Genomic DNA, 26,040 nt, shown 5'->3' on the forward strand with positions numbered 1-26,040 from the left:
CCAATAGATCTCTACCTACTTAGCGCAGGGTTCCGTCTTTCGCCAAAGCTATCTCCTTCTTATCTACACTAAAAAGGACTTTTCTCCTTCTATGAAAGTCCCTCTATTGATGACAGGCGAAGTCAGGCACTTAGCTACGATCACAAACACCTGAATCCAATTGAGAACCGAACAAACTATAAAAAATGTAACCCAGTTTCACAAAGAGCATGGAAAGCCAGGAAGGCAAAAGCAAATTCGAGAAGGAGAGCAGGCAATATGGCGAGCAGCTGAGCAGAGGCTATTGAGAACCAGGCTTGAGAGAACGGGATGCTGAGACGCAACAAGGCTGCAGGCTGAAGCAGGAGAAAGCGTGGCGACTGAGCCGTGTCTCCAAGAAGCCAAAAGGGTATGTCAAAGGAGGTTGAGAAGCTGGTTAATCTTTCTGAACATTGTGCAAAGAGATTGTTTGTTTCCCTGGGACAGCAAAGCCGCCCAGGAAGGTCTGAGGGGCATGAGGGAAGAGCCTGACTGCTGATAAATGAATTGTTAAGGATGCATTGTTAAAGTGCAGCCGTTGAGTTCAATGTGATGTGCGAGCCCAGTTTTAACAACGCAAATGATTACCAATTTGCAAGCAAGGTTATGGGTAAGAAGCAAGACGTGTTGAAAGAAAGCCTTGATGGTTTTGAACTGTGATGAAACAAAGAGTGGTCCTGTGGTATACTGCATTGCCGAAAGTCTCTGTGAAACGCGAAAGTTAAACTAAGTATCGCAAAGGTGAAAAGCGATTTCAATAAAGTTAATGGAAGTAAAAGCCGACGGGAAAGGCTACGGAAGAGAATATTGAGTGAAGCAAGATCCCGATGGGGATCGGATGAACTGAGTGATTAAGTGAATTGACAAGAAAGTGGAAATTGTTGGGGTGCTAAGGACACGTTTGAGACGGAGACAAGGACGTAGAACTTGTCGTGGTGCTAGAACGCATGCTTGACGAAAGACTAACAGATTATAAGGAATACGATAACCAGAATGCAACAGTGTCAGAGTGGTCAGGCATGGGAATAAGTAAAGCTGTGCCATTTAGAAAGTCTTCGACATAAATCGCATGAGGAAAATATGAAGGTTGGGGAAGGGAACCCTGTGTATCAAGATGATGATATATTGTAATGTAAAATACTAAAGAGTCGAAAGTAATGAGTAAAGAGGGTAAAAACTCAGTTTAGGAAAGCCGGAAAAATCCACCCAGGAACATTGTTAAAGTAGAACTGTGGTATGCTAGAAAGCACTGAATAAGCAAAAGAAGCCTGAGAAAGAAAACACTGTAAAAGCAGAACTGTGCTATACTAGAGAGCATTGAATCAGGCAGGGGGAGCCTGAGAGAAATTCATGAACTGTGCAGAATAAGAAAACTATTGAACTGCCTTTTTGTGAACTGTTTGGAACAAACTGAACTTTTGGAGATCCCGAGTGACTTAAGTTTGGGGAAGGGAGTTGAAAAGAAACTCCATGACCAGCCTGATATTATTTTGAGACACACATATATTTTATCCAATACTTTGGACATGAAGGAAAGTATAGGTTTGACACACACAGATTCTTTACTTTTGACAGACAGACATTTGTACTATTCTTTCTTCTGTATTTTAATGGCCGAGACTACTCCCATTTAGAAATAAGGCAAGTTGGGCATTCTTCAAACCCCATTTTTATAAAGGAAGATTTTCGAAACTTGTATCCTTGTGTCTACCTCTGAGCACCATGACATTTTCACACAAGATGGTACAAATTTCCATCCAAGCGCACTGGTGACTAATTTACCCTAATCTTTATGTCATTCTAGATATGGGTAACTTTATGAGGGGGAGTTTTACTCCTAATAAAGGATTGATTAGGACAGTTTTCACACCCACCATGATGAATAACATTTCAACAGGAAACCTCACTGACAACAAGCCATTACATATGCTGGCATCACTGACTTTTCTTCCTCTGAGGAAGACAAATACAGCAGCTCATCCAACAGAGTCCTCCTAACTCCATTGGGGCCATTCTCCTCCTGGTTGACCCTCCCAGTTAATACCACCCCCAGGGTTAGGATCAAGTAGCGGCTGCCTCCCACTGGCCACCTAGGAACAGACTTTAGGTAGGGTTTTTGTGAGGTCTCTAAGATTCATCACATATGGCACTGACCCTCAACCTCGGAAATGGCTCTGGCAAGCACTGGTAGTCGATGCGCTCAAAGGAGACACCTCCACCCTGGTTTTCAAACTAGAGCCCGAAGGCCCCTCGCACTGTGATGCAGTCTCAGAACTAGGGAGCCCCTCGAGGCAGAACCGTGCAAAGCTCGTAAAAAGAGGCCTGGGCAAGTTGCCAGGTTAGTTTCCATCCAAGCAGAAAAAGGGACCGAGGAGAAGTGCTGGGTGCGGGGCCTACTGGGCATGCCTACGCCCAAGGCCGCGCCCCCACACTGTACTCTAAATTTAAAGAGGAAGCTCTTATTTTGCACTGCCAAAAGGTTCCAGTACCGTCCCCGCGCTGGGTGATGCCTATAAGAATGGAGGAAAGGGGACGGGACATAAAGAGTATTCCACCGATCACTGTCAGGCAAGTGATAGGTAGGTTAAGAACTTTACGCCCGGTAAACCCCATGGAGATGGGGTGGAAACAGGTATGATAATTCACCCTCTGTACTCAGATTCACTCAGTGAACACTTCAGAGGCTCCTACATTTGTTGTACCCCTGTGCTTCAATGTCTCGTTTATGTACGTTGAAGGTGGCCGAAGGGCCATTGATGCAGAGGTCACTTGTGGCATTGGGATTTAGGTCAGGTTAGGTGCAATGATATGTGCTGGCAAGACGGTTCCGGGCACTGGAAATCACTGGAAGAAAAAAAGGTCCACCACGTTGTCAACAACCTCAGAGCAGCCAAGGACATAATGTAGGTGAAAAACAGTGATGGCCACTACGATCAAACAGTGGAAGTCTACCCTTGTGGCGGAAACAAAGAAGCTGCTTCTGAGAGGCCGCTCTTTGTGAGGGAGATCAACAACTGCACGTGGTGGTCTCTTGTTTCAAAAGTCAAGAGTCTGCAGGGTCCCGAACTTCGGATGTCGGATGCAGCGAAGTAGCAATGAGGAAGCTAGTCAGACCACAGGATTGTTTGGGGCGCTTCTGAAGGCTTCCAAGTGCAGCATTCTCAGACAGGGATCTAGAACGGTTGTTGCCACTGTTTCAGGGTTCAAAGCACTGATGAAGGTCTTCTGAAGATTAGAAAAGGATCAGGACGTTGCTGGGACAGTTGAAGACCATGCTGGATGGCTGCAATTATGAGTTCCAGGTCTTCAGCGAGATAATTGCCCTGATGGGGGCTTTGGCTCCAAAAACGAACTGAAGAATGGCTTCCAGCTGGAGTCGCCCCCAAGCACACACATTGGAAGGACCAGCATCCTTCAAACTGGCGAGAGCTGTCTAATCATTGGTAGCCTTCAACCACCACTTCTACAGAGCAACAGAGACTTGGCCAGAATGTGGTCCGGGACCAGAAAGTCCCAGCCCCAGCATTAGGCCACAAACACAGGCCACTTCCTTGCCTGGGAATCTGAAGCTTTCCACAGGAACGTGCTTACCATATATGTCAAATCTGGCCCTGAGAGGGCAGGAAAAAGACAAGACGGCAAGAGTGTAAAGGGAGTGCAATCTTATATTTTCATTATTATATTAATGAAGACTATAGGGTACTCTAAAAGGCATTATGCAGTAAAATGCCAAAGTGCGCAGGAGAATATTATGAAGGTACAAAATATCTGCTGCCACAAGTCAGTCTGACACCTCATGCAAGTATCCACAAAGTTGCAAAAGAAAGTTAAAGGGACACAAAATATCCCTAAAGTTGATGTGTACGGTTTACAATTAACAAGGAATTTCACAATGGAGTACAGAGACTCAATGCAAGGATAGCCTAGTGACTGATCAGCCCCCAAAACAGATGAGGTAAGTAAAGCAAAAAGGCTTTACTTACCTCCAAAAGCAAGGTCAGGTTCAAAACAATAGCACAGAGTTGGAGTTTCCAAAAAATGTTCTATGGTATGAAAGCAGCAAAAAGAAAATCTTTCCTAACAATTTCTTAGAAATTAATTGTTTCGGTATTTCAGGTTATTTTTCATCATGTCTATTGTACTTGCAAACACAATGGAAATTCCACTCCAACATTCGAATGAAATAGCAACTCACCAGGCTTGAGGTCATAGTGTATGATTGGTGGCTTGATTTCATTCAGGTATTTTAAAGCATTAACAATCTGCATAATAATGGAACGAGCCTCCTTTTCGGTCATTAACTTGTGCTGCTTCAGGTAGAAGTCCAGGTCATTCCCTTCACAGTACTCCAACACTGTACAAAACCTGGTGGCAAAAATGAACAAAACATCAACAGCAAGACTCTTAAGGAGAGAGTAAGAAAGCAACTGCCTGTGTTGTACATTATAGGGCAGGCACTAATCAAGACATTGATATGTCCAGTTTTAGTGGTGCACGTTAGAATAATATTGTGCATTACTATTCTCTCACGTTACCAGTAAGTGCTCTTAATATTTGCATTGTGCCTAAACTGTGTTTACTTTTGAAATGTGTGGGCTGTCATTTTATCAATCTACATTTCTTGACATTCAAACTTTAAAGAGTTTTCTGGGTTCAAAAAGTGTTATTGTATTTTCAACAATGATATCAGTAGACATTACATATCTAATGCCAGAGACCTCACAGAGGGAGACAGCATGTCAAAATTAAATGACAAAGTTAGAAAGCATATAATACATAAGTAAGGGACAAGGCTGCAGGTATGCAGTGGGAGCCTCAACATACTATGAAGAACTCATTGACAATAATCATTTGAACCATGACAGGCTCTATTACATAGTGTCGGTAAGAACAATCAAAATATATTCTTTAATACAGAGAACTGTATTGTTTATTACAAAAAACATTCAAGATATTGTTATATGTGCGGGTGACATTACAGTGCGTACCAAAAATAGAAGGCACATTGAAAACCATGACTGTAATGTTACTTAAGCAATATGCCCCGAGCCGCGGGGGCATTACCAAGCCAGGTAATGCCCCGGGGACCATAGTTACAGGCCTGAGCAAAGCGAGGGGTTTAAGCAAGGCCCCGGGGCATTACCCGACTCGGTAATACCCCCGCGGCTCGGGTCATATTGCTATTAGTACCCCGGCACCGCAAGACCGGGCTACTAATAGCATTCTTTTCTGTTCCTCAGCGTTTCGAAACAGAAAAGAAAAAAAAAATGTTCAAGGAAATGGCCGCCGGGAAAGGGAAAACTGAGTCCGTTTTCCCTTTCCATTGCAGCCATCGGGAGCGAACGCGCTGGGAACAGAAGTGTTCCCAGCGCGGCCGCTTCAGAAAAAGAAGACATAAGAAGGTAAATGGGGCCGGGAGGGCAGGGGGAGAGAAAAATACAAAAAAATACATATGCACCTGAATCCCTGGCAAGAGAGGAAGTAAGTAAGAGCGAAAAGGAAGGAAGAAGGGAACCCAGCCTAAGTGAACTAAAATATGGTACTGATAGGGTAACTATAGTGCATTTGACTGAATGAGAGTAGCTCAAATATCCATGTAGCTGATGTGCCAAGGGTTGCAGCATTGAGAGAGAAGCCCAGCCAAGAAAGGTTACGAAATAGCCCAAGCTCTAGAGAAGTTGTGCTAGATGGAGTGGTCGGCGGGTCTCTAGCTAGAACCTTTACTAGTTTTTAATAACGAAGGTTTGAGGACTTCTAGCAATATGCTATTAGATGTGAAGTTGGGGAGGGACTTGCATAAGTAATTCTCCAGAGGATTCCAGACTTCTAAGAACTTTCGAGTTTCGAAGCTGTTGGGGAGAATTCTCAGAAATGTGCCAATTCCCTTCACCTTAGAGGCCCCCAGCAACTTAGCTGGATTTTGAGGACTTGATTTTTTAACCTGGAGAGTGCGTGACCCTTTTTTCCCCACCCTCGCATGCATTTTGATGTGTGTTTACCTCTGTGTTTCTTTTGGTTATGAGTCTAACAAACTCCATAGGCGGCATCTTTTTCAATTGTGTCAGAGAGCACCTTCAGTGCAGTGACACAGAGAAGCTTTATAGGCTTTCCTAAGGTTTAAATACCTTCTCTGGGATAAACTACTGTTTCCTAGAGCAGTGGAGTGAAATCACTTAGCCCTGTACATTTCTAGATCCAGCACACCCTATCTTACAATAGTGCTGGAGGGGTTAGTTAGTATCCCGTGTCTAGTTGTTCATGTAGCATGTATATGTTACCCTTTCTTCTCAGAATGGCTGGTGGCAGTGGTTTTACAATAAACTACCATGATTTTTCCCGACCGGGAAATGTTTGCAGCTCCGGTAACGTTAAATCGCGGAAGCCATGTTTTTCAAGATGGCGCTGAGCCTCCTTTGTTAAAATGGTCCCGGTCTTTTTTTTTTTTTCGCCATTTCTTTGTGGAAACGTTCTTCGAGTTTTTCTCTGTGCGCCAAACCAGGTTTGGTCTATTTGTTCATTTTGCCTTTGGCGGGCTTCTGGAGTGAAACCCGCCTCTGCCTCCAGAGTGTCTGAGGTAGGCAGGAAGTGTGGGAGGTACCCAAAACTCCCTGTGCTTAGTCTCCTAGGAGACCCAAATGCACTCTGGTGATTGGCTGGCTGACTGTCCGGCAAGGACAGCCACCCTGCTGGGTGAGTGGCAGCTAGGCTGGAATGAATGGGCGAGAACTGAATAAAAGGCGAGTCATTTGGCTTGGAAGGATAGTCGACCACTGGACGAAGGAACCAAAGAAGAGCTTGAAGAGTATGCTTGCTACAACTCCTGGACCATTGGTTTGCCGGGTGAAGCCCTGCTAGAGTGCCGGAGCGGCAAGTTCGCATCGACAGAGAAGCCCTGCAAGGACAACTTCTCCCTTTGAATGGGTGGGACCAATCAACTCCAACGTAATCCACCTGGACACTCATCTCAGAGCTGGTTGAATTTCCTCAGAGTTGCTGCAGGAAACCGTAGAGCCAGGGAGAGAGACACAAGATTGTGTGAGTTACTTTTAAGCTGGCCTAAAGCTTTTGGAAGATCCTCCTTACTCCCATGAAGTCGGACCGACCGAGCCTGACCCGCCTCCCCCCCCCCCATTAGCCGAGTGTGGGACCTCAGAAGCAAAGACAGTCCACCTTGACAGCCAATGAAATTGAAGTTTGCCAGCTTTGACTGTCCCAAGTCCAGTCCCCCGACGTCCTCCCTCTTATCCCCACAACTGAGGCCCAGGAACAGCGAGATCTGCAGGAACTGCCAGGAACAGAAGTCATCAGCTGCATCTTTTTCTTCATTGTAAGCTACTGTAAAACAAAATTGAGAGAACTTACCTTTCGCAGTAAAAGTGCTTGAAACCTTTGCAACTCACAAGTCTAACCAGCTTGTGGGCCACCATTTGATTCTTCTTTTTGCAAACTACTTCTAAGTGTTAGGACAGCTTTTCTGAAGTCCAATTAAGGGCCTAGTAAAACCATTCTACTGAGGCAGTACAAGACTCCACTCTTAGTGTAAGGCTGTACCACCTGAGTTCAGGGTAGCGTAGACAGAGCAGCCAGGCTTATTTTAGGAGGGAGAGAGGGCAGTAGATACAGTACAAGTGAACATTGTAATACAAATGATCCAAAGAAACACTATGTATTGTAAAAATAAAGGATTTATTTAAATACAGGTAGGCCCAGATAAATCTAGGGGTTAAGTAAGTACTAACACATTAAATGAAATCACAATATAAAACACAACACTGTACTTGAAAGCACACAGGCCCAAGTATAAACCTTATTTGGAACACCTAACAGTAGTTCTAGGGAAGTCAAAACCTTGTTATACACATTTAGTATAGGCCAAGCTTATTCTTTGGGAGTAAAAGACCAATGGTTACTTTTAGATTACTTTTGGTAATACAAGGACAGTAGGCCCTTCCAGTTTACAGTGACTCTTGGAACAAATCACATAAACAGTCAACTGGACAATATATTTTTGGTGAATAGTGAAACACTTATACTAGGTGCAGTAAAAACCTATAACTACTTTTGTCATAACACACAGTTATACCAGGTGAGTAAAACCTAAGGATGTAATGTACAATTAAAGATGCTTTGGAAATCAGGGAACCCCAGATTGAGGTAAGCAATAACTCTGGTAACTTGTTTTGGATGGCACACAGCTAACACAAGGTAAGTAAAACCCACTTACTTTAACTTCACAATGAAGGGGAAAGTAAAACCCAATGTCACACTTTACTGAATAGTTATTCTAGATAGACAACAACCTAATGTAGACTTATTAAGGACAGGCTAGCAGCAGGTCAGGGGAAGTAAGACCCAGTTGGGGGACACTCATACAGTTATCCTAACAGGACTACCCTGGTGATACCAACAGTTGGAGGACACTCATAAAATCACCCTACATGAATAATCTGGTGAAACCAACACATTACTTTTGTAAAGAGGCACAACCTAATCACACAAGAGTAAAATACCTTCACATCTACTTTCTTTTAGACTGATAAAACAGTGGCTAAGGAAGAAAATATGTTAACCATACTTTTAAGAATAGTGCATTACAGTTACCCATCAACTCTTTACAAGTAAGTAAAACACGATTTCATTTCTAGGCAGGAGTCCCAATCCCTTCAAAGTCTTGCCCTTAGAGCATGAGTGTTCTCAGTAGCAGTAGGGGGGTCACTAGAACTAGTGATCAACAGGCAGTGTTAGAATAAGTTATTTAGTAGCAAAAGTCAGAGTTTCCTTAGGAAAACTGGAAAACAAGTGAGTACTTTACTTCTAGGGTTAGAAGAGGGTCCAGGGGCTTCACAGAAGACACCCCAGCAGGATTCTAGCAGTGGGACTGGGTGAACTGGACGAGGGACCTCCCAATCACAGAAAACACCCCAGGACTCCACAGAAATCCCAACACGCTTAAGGTAAGTATATACCCAAGCCAACACAGTACCTCAGCAATGAAGAAGAGATTGCAGCAGGAGAACTTCAGGGACTGCAGCCAAATACCCGGTCAGTGGATTCCTTGTCCTGGAGACTGAACACAAGACCTCAGAAGGGACTTTGCAGCAGGGATCGATGAAGAAGGCTCTAGGCAAGATTTCTCTCGCGGCTGAATGCGGTGCTGCGGGTTTGGCGCCTTTTCAAGGAGCACAGAAGAAGACAGAAAATCGTGGTTGAATTCTTGTCGTTAAAAAGGTCCAGCACTCTTGTGAGGAGACTTTTTGGACTCGATTTGTGTCTCTGGAGATAGACCAGGATGCCCACGAAGTTTCACCGAGATTCGGAATTCGGAAGACCGTGCACCGCACAGTGGCTGGAGGTCCCAGGGTATTGGGGTATTGCAAGAACGCAAGGTCGCAGCAACCCGTGGAATGGCTCAAAATGCAGGTCTTCTTGAGTCTAGTGGGTCTCACCAGGCTCTGGGTTCGGGTCGTCGTTTACGGAGACCCCAGGTCGATCGGAAGGAAGGGCTGCAGTAGGCTCTGGTTATACAGCAGGCTCTCCGGTTGCTGGAAATCATTCCCGCCGCTTTTCCTTCGTCATCCTCTTCGGTTTTCTGTTCCAGTGGTCGACATGACTTCAGCTTCCAGGTTTCCAGTATTTATCCGGAACTGCAACACAACCTCTGCATTCACTCCCCGCATTTTACAAGAAAGGGGTGTTTGGCTGTCCAATCAGGACAGCCAACCCCCCACTGGGATTTGGCCCAGTTGGAGGAAGGCATAAGACAAAGGAGGGGGAAGTTTTGGACTCCTCCCCCACTTCCTGTGCCTACAGACTGACTGGAGCCTGGGCGGGGTGTCCAGGGGACTCCCGCCAAAGGCAAAACTCAAACAAAGGAATTTCCCGCCCTGGATGTCAGGGGAAGGAACAAGAAACGACAAGAAACATTAAAATGGCAGAAAAAGAAGACAGGGGCTATTTTGGTAAAATGAGCACACTTAGGTGCTTTTACTGCAGCTGTGATCACAGCCCGCGGTAAAGGTGCACCAAATTAGTAAAAGGTATCACTGCCACCAGCCATTAAAGGTAAGCTTGTCACTGTAACAGAATTGTTACAGTTTAAATGTGAAACGGGATACATTGTATCTCCCCAGAACTCCACATAAGGTGGGGTGTGCTGGTTTCACAGAATAAAATGTAAAAGGGATCCAAAGATCCTTTCTACCCTTGGGAACTGTAGTTCACTCAAGGTTAGCAGAAGAAAGTTAAATGGGGAGCCCCTGTGGCAACCCAGCAACAACAGGCACTTATTGCCAATAAGTTGTTAGACATGATAACTTTAAAAAGACACTATCGAGAGTCTTAAAAAATGACACCCATAAAAAGAGTTAAAGACAGGTGAGTGTGGAAAAAGGTTCCCACTCACTGAGGTATTAATGAAAAATATCCCACTAGAAAAGCAAAAAGTTCTGGAGTTGAACCAGGAAAGGAAGATTTACCAACTCTGTGGAAATCTTACCTAACACTAAGAACTTGTGCAAAGAATTTGTTGTCTACTCACCAGAAGTGCTTTATCCTATACAAGACTTTAGCTCATTGACTTTGGCCTAGCCTATTGAATTGAATGACTTCTCTTGAACTCAGAAAGTATTTGCACTGCTTATAAATAATTGTGGTTGTTAGGCAGAATCCAGTGCAGTTCCCTTAGGGAGCACTACACCAGATTAGGACTACAGGTAAGAGCAATAAATCCCCTTTGGTATCAGTCTGTACTACAAGGATTTAGTTGGTAGCTGTGGCTGAGCAGTCAGACTTATCTCAAGAGGGAGATGAGCAGTATTCAGGGTTTACACAATAGGTCTACTGTACTATGGCACAAGGAAACACTGTCCAAAGCTTTGTGTTTAAAAAGTAGTTATATATTTATTTTAGACACTTCTAATAAAACACATGTATCACAGTTATCAAGCAAGTTAAATTAAGTCAAAGGAAACATATACACACTCCCAAGTTAAATTGGAGACCAAGTGCACCAAAGTGAAAACTGAGCAAAACAGCACAGTGAAAACTACACACAAGGTAACCTCTAACAATTCCTCACAAGGGTGGGAAAACACAAGTTATCTAGAAATAGTTTCTTATACACCCTAGCCACACTTCCCATCAGTTTGTGAACCAGTTCAGCAAGACAGTGCATCAGTATAGGCAATACTTAAAATGAAAACTGAGCAAAATCGCATTTCACAATGTTTAAGAATGGGAAGGGAAGGGTAGTTAAAAGAAATAGATGCACCACACAGTTCTCAGTGAGAATCAATCTAAAGAAAGCAGATCTAACAAATGTGACCTTACTAAAAACTTTTTTCAATTCATGGGCCAGTTTTATATGCAGGTGGAAGGCACTGCCATGGGTGCAGCAATGGCCCCTAATTTAGCAAATCTGTATGTAGACATGGTGGAACAAACTGTCATTTACTCTGTGGTCAATCCTTTTAGACATCAAATATCTCAGTGGCTGCGATATATTGATGATGTTTTTATGGTGTGGCATGGAACATTAGAAGAAGCCAACAATGTTGTGGTATGGTTAAATAATCAGAACAGGTATCTGAAATTTACAGCATCAATGAGTTCGAGTGAAGTCAATTATTTAGACTTGACTATTTATCACAGAGACAATCAACTATCGGTCAAACTGTTTGTAAAAAGTACTGATAAGAATGCATTACTGCATTATGGCAGTCACCATGCCAAACATGTGCGTGACAATTTTGCCTTTTGGGCAATTTTTACGCCTTAAACGCAATAGTAGCACGAGGCTGGACTATGAAGAAGGGGCTAACATCTTGATTAACAAACTTATAGAGAGAGGGTACCCTGCCAAGATTGTTAAACAATCAGCCAAACGAGCTTTTAACAATCATCGAGAAGCTCTTTTTGAAAAGAAAAATAGAGATAAGGTAGAGAGCCCTTTGGTATTTGTTAACATCTTTAGAAATATTTCTTACAAAGTCAAGAACATCATCCTTAGGAATTGGAAGAAGACTATGACCATTCCTACTCCTTTAGTGGCGTTTAAGAAAAGTACCAATATTCGCAATTTAGTAATGCGAAATGACGTACAGAAAACTGGTAGCCCGGAAGTGAGACAGAGCACATTATGGGGACTACCTAGGGTTGTAGGACATCATCCTTGTGGTGATTGCATTATGTGCCCCCTTACACGTAAAATGACCTCTGTGAATTTGGGTTTGAAATCAGAATGGCAAATGAAGGAACATACTAATTGTCAAACAGATAATGTGATCTATATGATTAGATGCCCATGTGCCTTATTGTACATAGGAAAGACCAACAGAAAATGCAAGACACGCATGATAGAACATAAGAGCTGCCTTAAAAGCCATGTTGAAAAAGCCCCTCTGGTGAAACATTTTGAGGAGAAGGGCCATTCTTTCATGGATTTTGAATGGTGCATCCTGAAGAAAGTAAAAGGGAAGACACAAGAAGATATCAATAGAAAACTGTTAAATTTGGAACAAACATTGATTTTTTTAACTAATAGTCAAGTAGCAGGACTTAATGAAAATATTGAGTGGCACAATATTAAATAAATCGTTTTTTGTACATTTAACTAACATTGGAGGACGTGTCATGCAGTGTCTGTTGGTATTTCCTATTAAGATGTATCTACTGTTAAATAGGAATTTATTTTTAAGAACCCATAACAGGACATGATGTGGTTAGGGTACCCCGCAACATTTATTAGTAATGACTAGATCCTTCTTTAAAAGGGTGAGGTTGGCCCCTGAAAGTGTTCACAGGCTAGTGTTATGTGGATCCATTAATATTGAAGGACTTAATCCACAGGTATTGGGCTTCCTCCTTTTTTATCACCATCCTGTTCCTTTCTAATAATCCAGCACATTCAAAGTGCAGAGACAATGATACACTTGAGAGAGTATTTTTCTGGTTACGTTGGTAGGGGTACACAATCCTTACACCACAGGGCCCTGTCATTGATGGAGAGAAGTGAGTTTACCTCTCCTTCCCCCGTTTCTGTAAATAAATGCTTGAGCCCAGATTAGCCTTATGTAATTGTGCTTTTCACATTCAGTGGCATTTTCGCGGGTTGCTATGGCAACGAGCGACTTTCAGCGACGGCATAGCATCACATTAGACGTAATGATGTCATCGCGTTAAGGCTGACGCGATGACGTCATCAAGGTGCGCACGAAAGCAGGGCGCAAGATAAATAGAAAGGCTCGCGTTGCGAGCAGACAGCAGCAGGAAAATAACGCACTGCAGATGGGACTCGGCTAAAGCAATGTACAAGGTAAGCTAGGGTGCCTACTCTTAGGGGACATATGGGAATTCCATTATTAAGTAACTTACCCTTGTTGAATTTACTTTTTAAGGGGATACTCTTGTTTGTTTCATCCTCATTTTAGGAAAAAGTTTTTTTCCACTGAGTGCCACTAAGTAAAGTAGAATTCTGGCTCTGGAAGCTTATTCAGAAGACTGCAGACCCCAGAAAGTAGCAATATCTTACAACTGAGGGTTATAAAGGTAGGATCCTTCCCCTTTCTCTCCGCTTTCTGTGGTTTGGTCCATCTCTTTTTTATACTAAGAACTTACAGAGTGTCCTATTTTTTAACAGAACACATACCGCATTGTGGGTGCACATACTAGATTTGGGTTGAGAAAATCCTATCTACCTTACCTATAAGAGAGAGAAATCAGTATTGGAACTGAGGTGAGGCCATACCCTATAAAACTGTTCAAGGGTTAACCTATTTAGGTTTCAAAATAGAGGTGTGTGCTCTATGTTCATATTATACATCAGGAAGCATGATGTTTTGATGAGGACAGTAGAGAATATGGTGAGATAGGGGCTATCTCTCTCAACCACTGTGAATAGTGAAGGACAAAAAACTGATTGTCTAATAAACCTGTACAACATTTATTGGCTACAGGTTTTAAGCACTAGTATTGTATAAAGTATATACTTGTTGCATCCTAATGGTGATTAGGTATGGCTAGGGTAAGTAAAACAACCAATTATGCCAATGTAGTAATATGTTTTTGTATTGTATGTACCCCCAGCTATAGAAACCGGAACCATAGAGAGAAGTCTACAGGAAGCACAAGACAATTTTCTGCCCCTGAAGAATGTCCAATTAATAGTAACATCAAGGACAGAAACTTATATAAGTCGGGCTAAATTGTTGTACACAGTAGGAAATAAGAAAAATTGAGTTAACTACTGTGGAGAGTGTTCAAGGATCTGTATAACTTGAGTGTGTGTGGTGAAATCACCACTTTTAAACATTGTATATTTTTTATGTGGTGTAATGCATTTTTTAGAAAAATGTTTGTTGATACTTGTGCTGTTTAGCAAATGAATTAAAATATGATATTTTAAAAATTGGATACATGTCATTTATTAGACTGACACAGCCTATATTTGGCTGAATAAGCTGTGTGATCAGGTTTCAGATTGCTGAGGGTAACATGTTTTGTTAAAGAAATATGTATACGTCCCTTCTTTGGATTAAATAGATAGTATATTCCCACTTGGTAGGAGGGATTATCACCTTAGTGTGGGGCAACCCGCAAATGAACTAACGCACCAGAATCAGTAGGCCTGTGCTAGAGTCAGCGGTACAGGACAAGGGCCCAGGAGCAAAAATGTTCTTGTAGCTGCAGTCAAGTCTTTGGTTAACAAAGTTGAAAAGGCAGTTGCAGAAGTTGAAAAGACAATGTTAAGAGAGAGGGGCGGCCAACCCAACAGGTAGCACTGAGGGTGCTGTGTAACACATGTGAATAAAGATGGTTCCTATGGGGTTGAGAAAGATCCCATAGGCATTAAACACAAAAATAGCTTAGAGCACACATAGCAAAAATGCCTAAGAGTGGGAAAAAGAGTCTCACTCTTAGCAGGTAAAAAGAAACAAACCCTTCAAATCCAGCAAAGCTGCTGGGGGACTCTATAGGGAAGGGAAATTAGCCATAAAATGAGAATTCTCCCTAACAGTGGTCTTTTAAGTTTAAATAATATTTGCCTTTTGCTAATTTATGAGAGTATTCTGAATGCCAACAGTAAGATATTAATGTCCCCAGCACCCTTATTACTGAAGTCACCTGTGGGTGTAGGTTGCGTCTGTGGGCCATCCCAAAATGGTCTTTTTCTGAATCAGAAACTCGGTGTACAGTGTTGAAGTTTATTTGGTGTTAATATATATTTGCTCCCTTCTATTGAATGTTTTATAACTGACTGATAAATTAATAATTGTTTATGCAAAAAACCTTGAGTGCAAGAGTTTATTTGACCAACTGTAATTGTGAACCTCTGTGTAACATCACTACTGCTCACATTTCCCCTCTTGAGATAAGCCTGGCTGATCAACACGCTACCAAAACTGTGTAGCACAGACTTATACCAAAGGTTGGTTTGCTTACACCTGTAGTCATAGTTGTTTGTAGTGTTGCCAGAAGGTACTGCATACAAACTTTGCCTAACAGAAGGCATCTCCACATATTGCTTTTTCCAAATGGGGAGACAAGCAGATGGAATTCCACCAAGCTCAATGGGTTGGCGGATCATTATTCTTCCCGAGTTTTCTTACGTTACAAAATGTATTTCACATAATCCCATAGAAGATCAACATAGTTACATTAGTTACTTTAGAACCAGTTTGGGTCCACCCACCGACTGATGGTCTCACCATATCGCTCAAATGTCTATGTCCCCTGAGTCAATCTGCGTTTCTAAGTGCTTGGAGGCTTTGCAAAAGCCCAGAAGTGCTGATTACAATTGAGAACATTTCAAGGTTTTTAATACAAATCACATAAGTTCCAGTTTCCATGCCTTTTATTTGGACTAGATGAAATATGAAGTGACGGAATAATGCATTAGCTTTCACAGCATCAAAAATCTTCTTCATCATATGGTAACAGGAAAAAGTAAGATATGAGAAGACTTCCGAGAGATTTGCATCCAAGGTTGGCATGAAGGGGAATGCAGGGCTGTGATCACCTAGCAATTGCAAATCTACACTACGAACTGTTAACTTGCAGAGAGAGCAGCTAGAAATATTGCACCGTTTAAAGAGTGCATGAATTTATGAAGTTTAAGCATTGAAGACTTTTGTACGATCCTACACATGTAAAAAATAAAAGCTTTCTAAAAAGGGGGCCCTAGTGAATTTGAATATATGTATATTTTTGTTCATGGTGAAAAGGTTTTGGAGGGCAGGGTTTAAAAAGGCAGACGGAGCACATGTTCTAGTATATTAATTTCAAAGGTACAATTGCACTGCTGAGAAAACCAGCACCCAAAAAGGGCATTTTCTAATCCTAACTGCTTGTTCGAAAGAACCAGTAACGACTGACTACAGAAGTCTTAACACTTAATATTACTTTGTAAAAAGCCTTTACACTGCTATGCATACTAATTGGCCAGTTTCCTTTTTAGGTATGGGCACATTCTATGTGACTCCTAGGTCTTGACAATGGGGTATGATTATTAGCACCTACAAAAAACTGAGAGGCACATTACCAGTGCTCTCGTGGTATGTTATATGATGGGCTAGGCTTCACATTTCACCTAAGTGAGACATGAAACCCACAAGTCTGTTCAAACATCTATTCTTTAGGTTGAACATCTTCAAAAACGTAAGTTACCATGTTCTGCTGTAGCCTTTATTTGGGAGATTTTCCTTCAAGGCCAAAATCAGACTGTGTCCATCTTGCATGGTGTGGTGTCCTATTGGTGTTTCTGTTTATTGATTTGAAATGGTATGCATGTGTAGGTTCATTCTTTTGCAAAGTTCCTGGCAGGTTTCAACTACAAACATTCATTGCTAGCATTTCTTGCATTGGATGAAGTATACAACGTTGGACCATTTGCAGTTGCAATACCCTTAAATCTGTATGGTTTGGTTCTGTGGGGTTGTTATGGCAGATTCTGTGCATGTGTGCGGCATATATGTTGGCAGGCTTTGCATTTATATTACACAGGTATGTTTCAAGTCTCATTCTTGAGCCATTGGAAATGCACTGCTGGTTCAGGGATTGTGCAAGATTTTCTGGTTGCTTATATGCAATGCAGGGGGTTCCCTGAAAATGAAACTTTCTTCTTGCTGTGTCCAAACCTCCCGCGCCCCTTCCAGTATTCAATAATTTCTCTGAAGAATAGGAATTCCCTGCCTCTTAACTTGCTCTTCTTCCACCCTGTCCGTTTTCCATACTGGACATAAAGATGTTCTTTCTTCACCCTCTTAATGGTACATTTTTACTTATGTTTTTGTAACGTTTGTTCTTTTGTTCAGCGCTTAGGTGTAAGCGCCCTATAAATACACACCAATGTCTACGTTCTTCGTTAATGTTGAATATTGGCTGTAAATCCTTAACAAATCTGTTCAATTGTGTTCACGATGGGCGATAGATGATTACTACGGTACTGGTTCTATAATTCTCCTTTCTCTGCATTGTAGCAGGTTTTCTCATGGAATCTTCAACAGGCAGTCTAATTCCCTGTTAATTTGCCTGGTTTTTGCAGAAAAGATGTATGGATGGTGGCAAGTTGCTAGTCCGTCCTCATGCTGGATCATATGATTTGGTACCGGATTAGCTGGCAATAATGGACAGATTCTTTTTGTTCTGGCTTTGAAGTAAACTTGTCCTGTGCACAAGGGAAAAACTTTCCATAACAGAAGTGACTCTCCAGCTCCCCATTTTTGCCCTGGGGTCATATCACTGCGCACAGGTTTGATATGACATGATATGGCATTTATAACGCGCCTATACCCAAGTGTTTCAAAGCATGAGTTTGTTAAGATGGATTTCTAGTATATAGCCTGGTAGACATATTTTAGGAGGCCACGTTATCTCCCTAGTTATAGTGAACAGGGAACTCAGAGATGTTAGCTAAAACCCAATCAAGGTAGCAATGGAGAGCAATTAAGGATATTCTCGTGAGAGTCGGGTCATGGGTTCACAATGAGTTTACAGCGAAGCACACAATTCAATTTAGACAGGAATGCATAAACATACAAATATTTTGTCTAGCCTACACACAATAAAACGTAACTAGCAGGTGATATTATCACACAACACTCAATAATAAAAAGGTATATACATTGAACATAGTTTCTTAAAATGCATTAAAAATTAAAGTTACTCACTGTAGTGACTGGAGTACTCCGTCCCCTTTCATCCATCCTTGTGGACGTCCCCCAACATGTAGTCGGTACTGGAACCTTTGGCAGTCAAGATTTAGCTACCCCTTTAAATTTAGCCTAGCAAGCGAGGCGCGGCTCCAGGCGTGGGAAGGCCCCCGAGACCTCGCCCTCCGATGCTTCACCTCAGACGCCTTTTTACACATCGGACGCTTTAATACCTGGCTATGCAGATCATTTTAGCCCCTAGCATACAAGTGGGGGAAGGTGTGTGGGATGTATGGAGGAAAGGGGACTAAGGACTATGCCTACTATAGTCACTACAGTAATATGAATTATTCATACGTCCCATCCACTTTCCTCCCTCCTTGTGGGTGATTCCACTGAACAAGACTATTGGGTGGAGCCATGACAACCTGTCTCATGCTTAAGAAGCAGCCAAAAGGTTCTTCAGAAACGCCTGACCGAACTCTGAATCTTGCCTGGCGATAGTATCCAGGGAACAGTGCTTACAGAATGCAGACGGCGTGGCCCACGTAGCCATCTTGCTAATAACTTTCCAGGAAGTGTGTCTCTGAAAGGCGACAGTGGTAGACTTGGCCCTGACCGCAGGCGCATGAATCCCTGCAGGAATAACCTTACCCATGGCCGTGTAAGTCTTTCGAAATGGCCTGGACCATCCAACGGGCAACAGAAGCTTTGGAAGCTTGGATGATGGGAGATGAGCCCCCAAAGGTGATAAACAATGCCTCAGACTTCTGGAAATATCTCGTCCAGGAGAGAGAGAGAACGTGAGTACTCTCCTTAGATCTAAGGAATGCAAAGCCCTTTCAGCCTCCGACTGCGGGTTGGGAAGAACACAGGCAGGAAGATTTCCTGGTTCAAATGGAATGGAGAGACCACCTTGGGCAAGAAGTTTGAATGACTGCGCAAGATGACCTTGTCATTGTGGAAAGTGGGGGGGAAGGGATCGCACAACGACACACCCTGCATCTTGCTGACTCTGAGCGCAGAAGTGAGCGCTACCAACAGCACTGCCTTGAGCATTACTAGCCTGATGTCCAGCGAGGCAATTGAATCGAAGGGATTACGCTGCAAAGTAGCAAGAAAAACGTTGAGGTCCCAGACCGGGTGTGGCCTATGAACTGGAGGAAAAAACCTGGACAACCCGTTTTGGCAAGACTTAACCACTGGGTTGGCCACTGAGAAAACATGCTTTGGGGAATTCTTGTAGGCTCCAATGGACACCAGGTAGGTGTGGCAAGTATCGGACTGGACGCCTGAACGAACCAGATGTGCGGAAAAAGTCAGCATGTAGTGCAGGTGAGGTGGTCCAGGCCCCTTGTCTGTCCAATGGCAGAACCTGGTCCCCTTGCTCTTGTACTGAGAGCGCCTAGATGATCTCCTGTATGATCTCCCAGTTGTCATTCGAATACTGGCAGTGGTGCAGTCTCAGCTGGTCAGAAACCAGGCCGAGGGCGCCAGCCTGGCCCAGTCCGGATGCTCCAATGCCCTGCCGTGCTACGTCAGGAAGCCTCTGCTGGTTATCGGGAGATGGACAGGCCCAACTGCTGCTGATCCTAGAACCAGACCCTCGACAGCCAGTAGGTGGCAATCAGAATGACGCTGCAGCCCACTGAGGCTCGGAATTTGCAGAGGGTCCGCTGGAGCAATGGAGGAGGAGGAAACGCATTGCACCTGAGGCCGTGCTAGCAGAGTTGGAACGCGTCCCCCAAGGAGCCCTGACCCTGCCCATGAAGCAAAGAGGGGGCACTTGGAATTCAGAGGAGATGCAAACAAGTCCAGATCTCAAAACCCCCATTTCTGGAGTCGCGGGGGGGGGGGGGGGGGGACAGTTGATGTGTAACTTTCATTCGTAGGTGTTGAACCCCAGGCGGCTGTGTTGGTACGCTTCCACATTGATGTCCCGCAGGGGATGGACCGAGGAGATCCATGTCCCCTCAGACAGCGCCCACTCCCAAATTGACACCGCCTCCATGCAGAGGAGGGGAGAGCAGGTGCCACCGCCCTGCTTCTTCAAGTAGAACATATTTGTGGAATTGTCGGTCCTGACCAGAACTGCCTTGTTCCTGATGACTGGTAGAAAAGCCCGAGCGCCCGGCCCACCGCCCTGAGTTCGAGCAGGTTGATATGCAGGAGGGGCTCTGTCCTGGACCATGCACCATGAATCAAATAGCCCTCTAGTGTAGTCCCCCAGCCCGAGACAGAGGCATCCTTCATCACCACCAGAGTGGGCTCTCCGGCTGGGTGAATGAGGCACCCATTGCAGTCCAAAAGCCAGCAGTGAAGATCCGGCAGAAGGGACACAGGATAGGGATTCTGTCAGATTGTGACCCCATTTCTTGGTCCCAGTTGGCCAACAGGTGGAGTTGGAGTCGTCTCAACTTGAGGCGTGCGAGCCACACTGTAAGCACACATGACGCCATCAGACTCAGAGGTGCTGGAACCACCATGCTGAGGTGGTCGAATTGGCCAGAAAGTGCCAAAACGCCTTGAGGAGGGACTGGAGCCTATCAGACTTGGGGAACACCCGTTGAGCAGATGTGTCCCAGCGTACCCAAGGAACACTAGGTCATGGGCGGGGGGTCAACTGCGACTTCCGCTGGTGAAGAACATCCGTGAGTGCACCGCACCCTCGGGGGAGCTGGCCCTCACGAGCCAGTCGTTCAGATAGGGGTATAGGTGATGGCCCTCTAGGCGGAGGCAGCCCACCACATTCATGAGTTTCATGAACACACGAGGGGCCGAATGGCAGAACCTTGTACCGGAAGTGGTGCAACATGATCGTGAACCGCAGGAATTTCCAGTGCGGCTGGTAGATGGGCACATGAAGGTATGCATCTTTGAGGTCTAGGAAACACATCCAGTCCCCTGCGCACAGTGACTCTGCTATGTGTGCTGGGGTGATCATCTTGAAGCGTTTGAGGGGTAAAGATAGGTTGCGGAATGACTGGTCCAGGACTACACTCAGGCCAGCCTCGTTGTTCTTGGGTACGGCAAAATTCCTGGAGTAGAAGCTGGAGGACCTGTCTGACTGAGAAACCGGCTCCACCGCCTGCATGTCTAAAAAAGAAAGGATCTCCTGCAACAGTGCCAGAGACCCTATCTGAAGCAGAGGAGAAGAGGGTAGAGGAAATGGAAGAGGAAGACAGAAGCCTGTAGAGAATATCGAAAGAATCCAAGGACTCCTGAATCAACATTTCCAGCTGTCCATGAGGAGAGCCAGCCTGTCAAACTGAAATATAACAGGAGGGTGGGGAGGGTGCACTGTGTTACTGTGATGCTACAGCAAAATTGCTATGCTATGGGACATACAAACAAACCAAACACTAGAAATGACACGAAATGAGACAAAGTGATACACAAACAAAACACACTCACAAATCTGTTCAATTGCGACAATAAAATACTTTTATTCATGCATTGCATTGCATGATAAAATCACTATCAGTGCTACAATTAGAAAACAAATGTGCAAGCCCTTATAATGGGTGCAATCTTGCCAGCCCTTCTGGCTGTGCTAGCAAGCCTAATTACTCAGCTCAGCGGAGTCTAAATGCTAACAGCAACCCAATAGCAAAACATGGCAAAGCTCCTAATCGTCAGCATTTCCCTCTTTCCCTACACACTAGCACTTTCTAATGAGACAGTAACCCAGCCAGACAAGTCAGACTCAACTCCACTTCTAGTCTCAGACCCCTGCGAGTGTGCTTGCCAATTGCTGTGCACGTGTCTAACAGCTCACTAATCAAGGTCCTCATTCATCCGAAATACTCACCTGTGTGGGTAAACAATCTTCCTGCACCAGCAAAGTGGGTGTGAGCCGGGCCTCTCTCCCCCAGGTCTCTCACATCCCTCGCCCAAGCTGGTCTGCGAATCTCAATGTGCATCTCGGGGCTCTCTCTTGCATGCTGTATCTCCATATAGCTCCTAATGTGCCTGCATGCCTCCTAGCGAACTGCTCATGTCATCTAGAAAACACAGGCATGTCTCTAAATACATTTCTATGACGTAAATGGCAAAGCTGGCCATTCCTATGGAAACATGTTGAAACACAGTATTTCACTAGCTAAGCATTCTCTAAAAGCAAAGCGCCATGTGTCCGATTGTGTATTTGCATGTCTAAGGTCACTGTGACATAAAGGAACAGGACAGAACAGGATATCGTGTCTTCGCCAAACTCCAACTTGTCCAGAACAATGCCCTTAGGGCTGCCACGGGATTCCCAAAAAAGGACCACATATCAGACCTAAGGAGACAGGTTCACTGGCTTCCTGTCAAACAAAGAATCATCTTTAAAATCCTCTCCATCACTCACAAATGCCTCCATGATCTGGCACCCCCCTACCTCGCCCAGCGCATCGCCTTCCCCACTTCCACAAAGCCATCCAGGCTAGCCTACACCAACTTGATCACCAAGCCCAAAACCTGCAGAGTGCGTGCAGGGGGCTCCAGCTTCCCAGCCATCGCTGCCACCCACTGGAACGCACTACCTTCACACCTTAGGGTAATCGACTCTCACCTAGCTTTCCGCAAGGCCATTAAAACTAGCCTGTTTGTCTAAAAGACAGGCGCCGCATTCCCATCTGTACTCTGTAACCTAGCACATATGTTGTAACCAAGTAACCGCATGTCCTAATGTACACATGACTACGTACACTTTCATGTAAACAGCGCCTCAATGCCTTGGGGCTGTAGTGCGCTTTACAAATGTAAAAATTCTGTTCAATGTAGGAGCCGTCTCATATTGCAAAATCATTATACGAAGCTTAAGGACCTTCCGAAAAACACTCATTCCTCCCAAGCCAGATAAGCAAGGCCGTGCTCTCTTCTACTAGGGCAAAGGGCGAGCTAATCGGTTTTGCATTCCAGACTCACTGTACCATCAACAAACTTTCGCAGACAGCGAAGCTCTTCAAAATGGCTCAGAGACAGAGCAGTTTCATTTCTCTAGCTCACAGAAGCATCTCTTCAAGCACTAAGCACTACATAAATGGATCAGTGTACATTCTAAATGCATATAAATGCATGGCTCCAAGCAAACATGGAAACAACATGGCTAAGCAAACCCCTCCATTGATGGGGCCTATTTCTCTGGCAAAATGGATGGTCAAAATAGCTTTGAATGGCTGAATAATGTGGATGAATTATACTTATGATAACTAACAGGCAAGCATAATATCTGGATTTACAAGCCGGCCCCCTACAGGCGAGCTATGTTCCCTGGCCGTTACGTCATTGCTTTTTGGCATACGAGTCGGGAGCGGAGGAGGGGAGCAGAAATCGCCCCGAAAGGTCCACTGCTGCTTTCTCGTGTGGTCGCTGGGGGACCTGTCTGGCCACGGCGTACCTGGGTCCCTGAACCCCTTGAAGCCGCTGAAAGAGCGGGTTTTAAACTCAGACCTGCCCTGGGTCTGTGGGAAGGACTTTGCCCTGGTGTGGTTGAGGTGTTCTTTTTTCCTCAGCTGGTCATCAGTGGATGAATGAAACAGCCCCCTCCTTTCGAATGGAAGGCCAAGAATTCTCTCCTGCATATTTGAGAATTTTGTGCCATACATCCACGCCCTCCGTCTCATCTCGACCCCCATGCATAGGCCTATGCTGGCTGTGTCGATGTGCGAGACAGAGAACTCCCTAAAGGTCCTGTGCAACCGCGCGGGCTCCACCAAACCGGCTTTCAAGGGGGCCTAGCTCTCTGGAGGGAGGTCAAGCAGGAACTCCCTGATCTCTCACCAGTTTCTGGTTTGCCGCGGCGAGGAGGGCATTGGCTTGTCGCAGGTTCAGCTCGGCGTTGAGAAAACATCTCCCGCCCTCAAGGGCATTGTCGTCCTTGGAGAGACAGCTAGAGGCAGCACCTGCCGTGGACGACGGCTTGGAATACAAGGAGGCTGCCACCAAGACTGAAGAGTGTGGTTGAGGGTGGGAGGCCAGGAGGACCAGTGCCCAATCAATAAGCCTAAAAACAACTATCCAATTTCTCGTTCATCTAGGCGTTAGCCTGGGGCTTCTCCCAGAACTTTCTAGCCACCAAAAGGACATCTTTCTGAAGGAGAATGGCCGAGTGCATGTGGCACGGCGGGCCAGGACCTCTCTGAAAACATCCATTGATTCCTGGGGGGCTGCTCTAGCTGGGGGATCCTCAAAAACGCTGCAAGGCCCTGAAGACTTATGAAACGCCTTCACCGACGCCGAAGGCTCTTCATCCTGTGCATCATCGCCCCCCCCCCTTTTTTGCCAGACAAAGGGGAGTCCGTGTCCTGCATTAGAGGGGTCCCCCCTGGTCAGATCCCAAAGGCTGCTGGACATCGACAGGCCACTGCGGAGGAGGTACTGGAGAAGAAGGGCTCAGAAGCACTGGCAGGGCCTGGACCGGAGGCAGAACGGGCTGCGGCATTGGTACTCTCGCGGGACCGGAGGACTAAGGGGAGGAGTCCTAGGAGGCAGGATCTGCGGAACCACCTCCTTGATGAGGCCCTTGAGGAGCCCCGACATCAGGGAGGAGAGCATGAGTGGGAGGAAGTGCTTGAAGAAGCGATGATCGGAGGTCTCCACATCGCGGGGGCACGGCCATCCACCACACTGGGCCTACTTTCCTGAACTAAGCGTCAAGGAGCCTGTGGCGGGTATCCAAAAGGCTTAGAGGGATAAATATAACCCTGCAGAGACCATCCGCCTGCGCCATAGGGCCCAACGCCACTCCCTAAAGGAAGAGGACTAGAACACTCCTGAGTGACCCACTCTGAAGTCAAAGGTGCCGTTTGAGGTCCTGAGTCAGGATCCAAGATGGGAACGGGCCTCGTAGGTTTTACTGCGCGCTTGTCCTCCATCTTTGGGCCTGGTGTCATGTCCTCGGAGGGAGGGCATGCAGGACCTGTGCCACGAACGGGCTCTGACATGGAGGACTCCTCCTTGCCCGCCGACCCTGAATCAGAAGCACCGACCTCAGATATGGGTCTGGTAGGCATAGGGTCCTCAGTCAGCGGGCTGGTAGACGAATCGTCCTGCGTGATGACCATAGAAGTGGCTCTGGTAGGGTGGAACGCCCTCAGCTCAGTCAGAAGTCATCCAGGATCATGCTTCGAGCCGACTCCTGAAAGCAGAACTCGACAATCCCCTGCAACCTGGTGCAGAAGAGAACAATGAGCAGGAGCCCCTCTATGGACCGCACAGAAGTGCCCCTGGGCCCCTCGGCTTGGGAACCGGTAGCCTTAATTGCTTTGGGTCTGCCAGATCAAGAGTCGAAGGTCCCATTTCTGGTGGGAGGCCCCAGGAGGGAGTCCCTGTGCAGAGGGGCTTGGGGAACAAAGGACCTACCTTTTCTTGACGCTGGGTCTTTGCAACGAAATCCTTTCGATGCCCGGGAGGAGAAGAACGGAAGTTCTACCACCACAGGAGAGATGATTCTTCAAGGCTCGGTGACCGAGAGAGCTGCAAGCCGCGCACACATCCCAGCGGTGGCCAGTCCCCAGGAACCCGAGGCAGAGCGCATGGGGGTTCAAGGCCGGGAACGACTAATAGCAGGATGCGCATCGCAGCAAGCCTCCTGCAGCCGTCACGCGGCAGGGGAGGCAAAGAAATTCAAACAAAACAGGGAGCATGCAGAAAGTTGAAAAAATGCCTGTGCCTAACTGCCAGGTTCGACACTGTCCGTGCAGAAAAAGGCACTGAGGTGAGGCAGCGGGTGTCTCGGGGCATCCCCACACCCAGGACCGCGCCCCTTCAGGAATGTTAAATTTAAAGGGATAGCTTATTTTTCGCTGCCAAAGGTTCAGGTACATACGAGTATGACAAACACTACACAAGGAAACTAAAGTAATGCAGTAAAGACAGAACCAAGTCACAA

The 26,040-nt window shown here is 45.4% G+C and overlaps 1 protein-coding gene across 3 annotated transcripts in view; it reads right to left on the reverse strand.

Annotated features, from left to right (window-relative positions):
- Positions 1 to 26,040, reverse strand: part of TLK2 (tousled like kinase 2) — a 2,257,819-nt gene that overhangs the window by 622,729 nt on the left and 1,609,050 nt on the right. For all 3 annotated transcript variants that reach the window (XM_069634151.1, XM_069634152.1, XM_069634150.1), the window contains one exon: positions 4,214 to 4,383. In XM_069634151.1, coding sequence (XP_069490252.1) covers positions 4,214 to 4,383 — 170 coding nt within the window. The remainder of the gene's footprint in view (positions 1 to 4,213; positions 4,384 to 26,040) is intronic.

Source organism: Ambystoma mexicanum, chromosome 13 (genome assembly GCF_040938575.1).
Source record: "Ambystoma mexicanum isolate Mex_15411 chromosome 13, UKY_AmexF1_1, whole genome shotgun sequence".
Classification (NCBI taxonomy): domain Eukaryota; kingdom Metazoa; phylum Chordata; class Amphibia; order Caudata; family Ambystomatidae; genus Ambystoma; species Ambystoma mexicanum.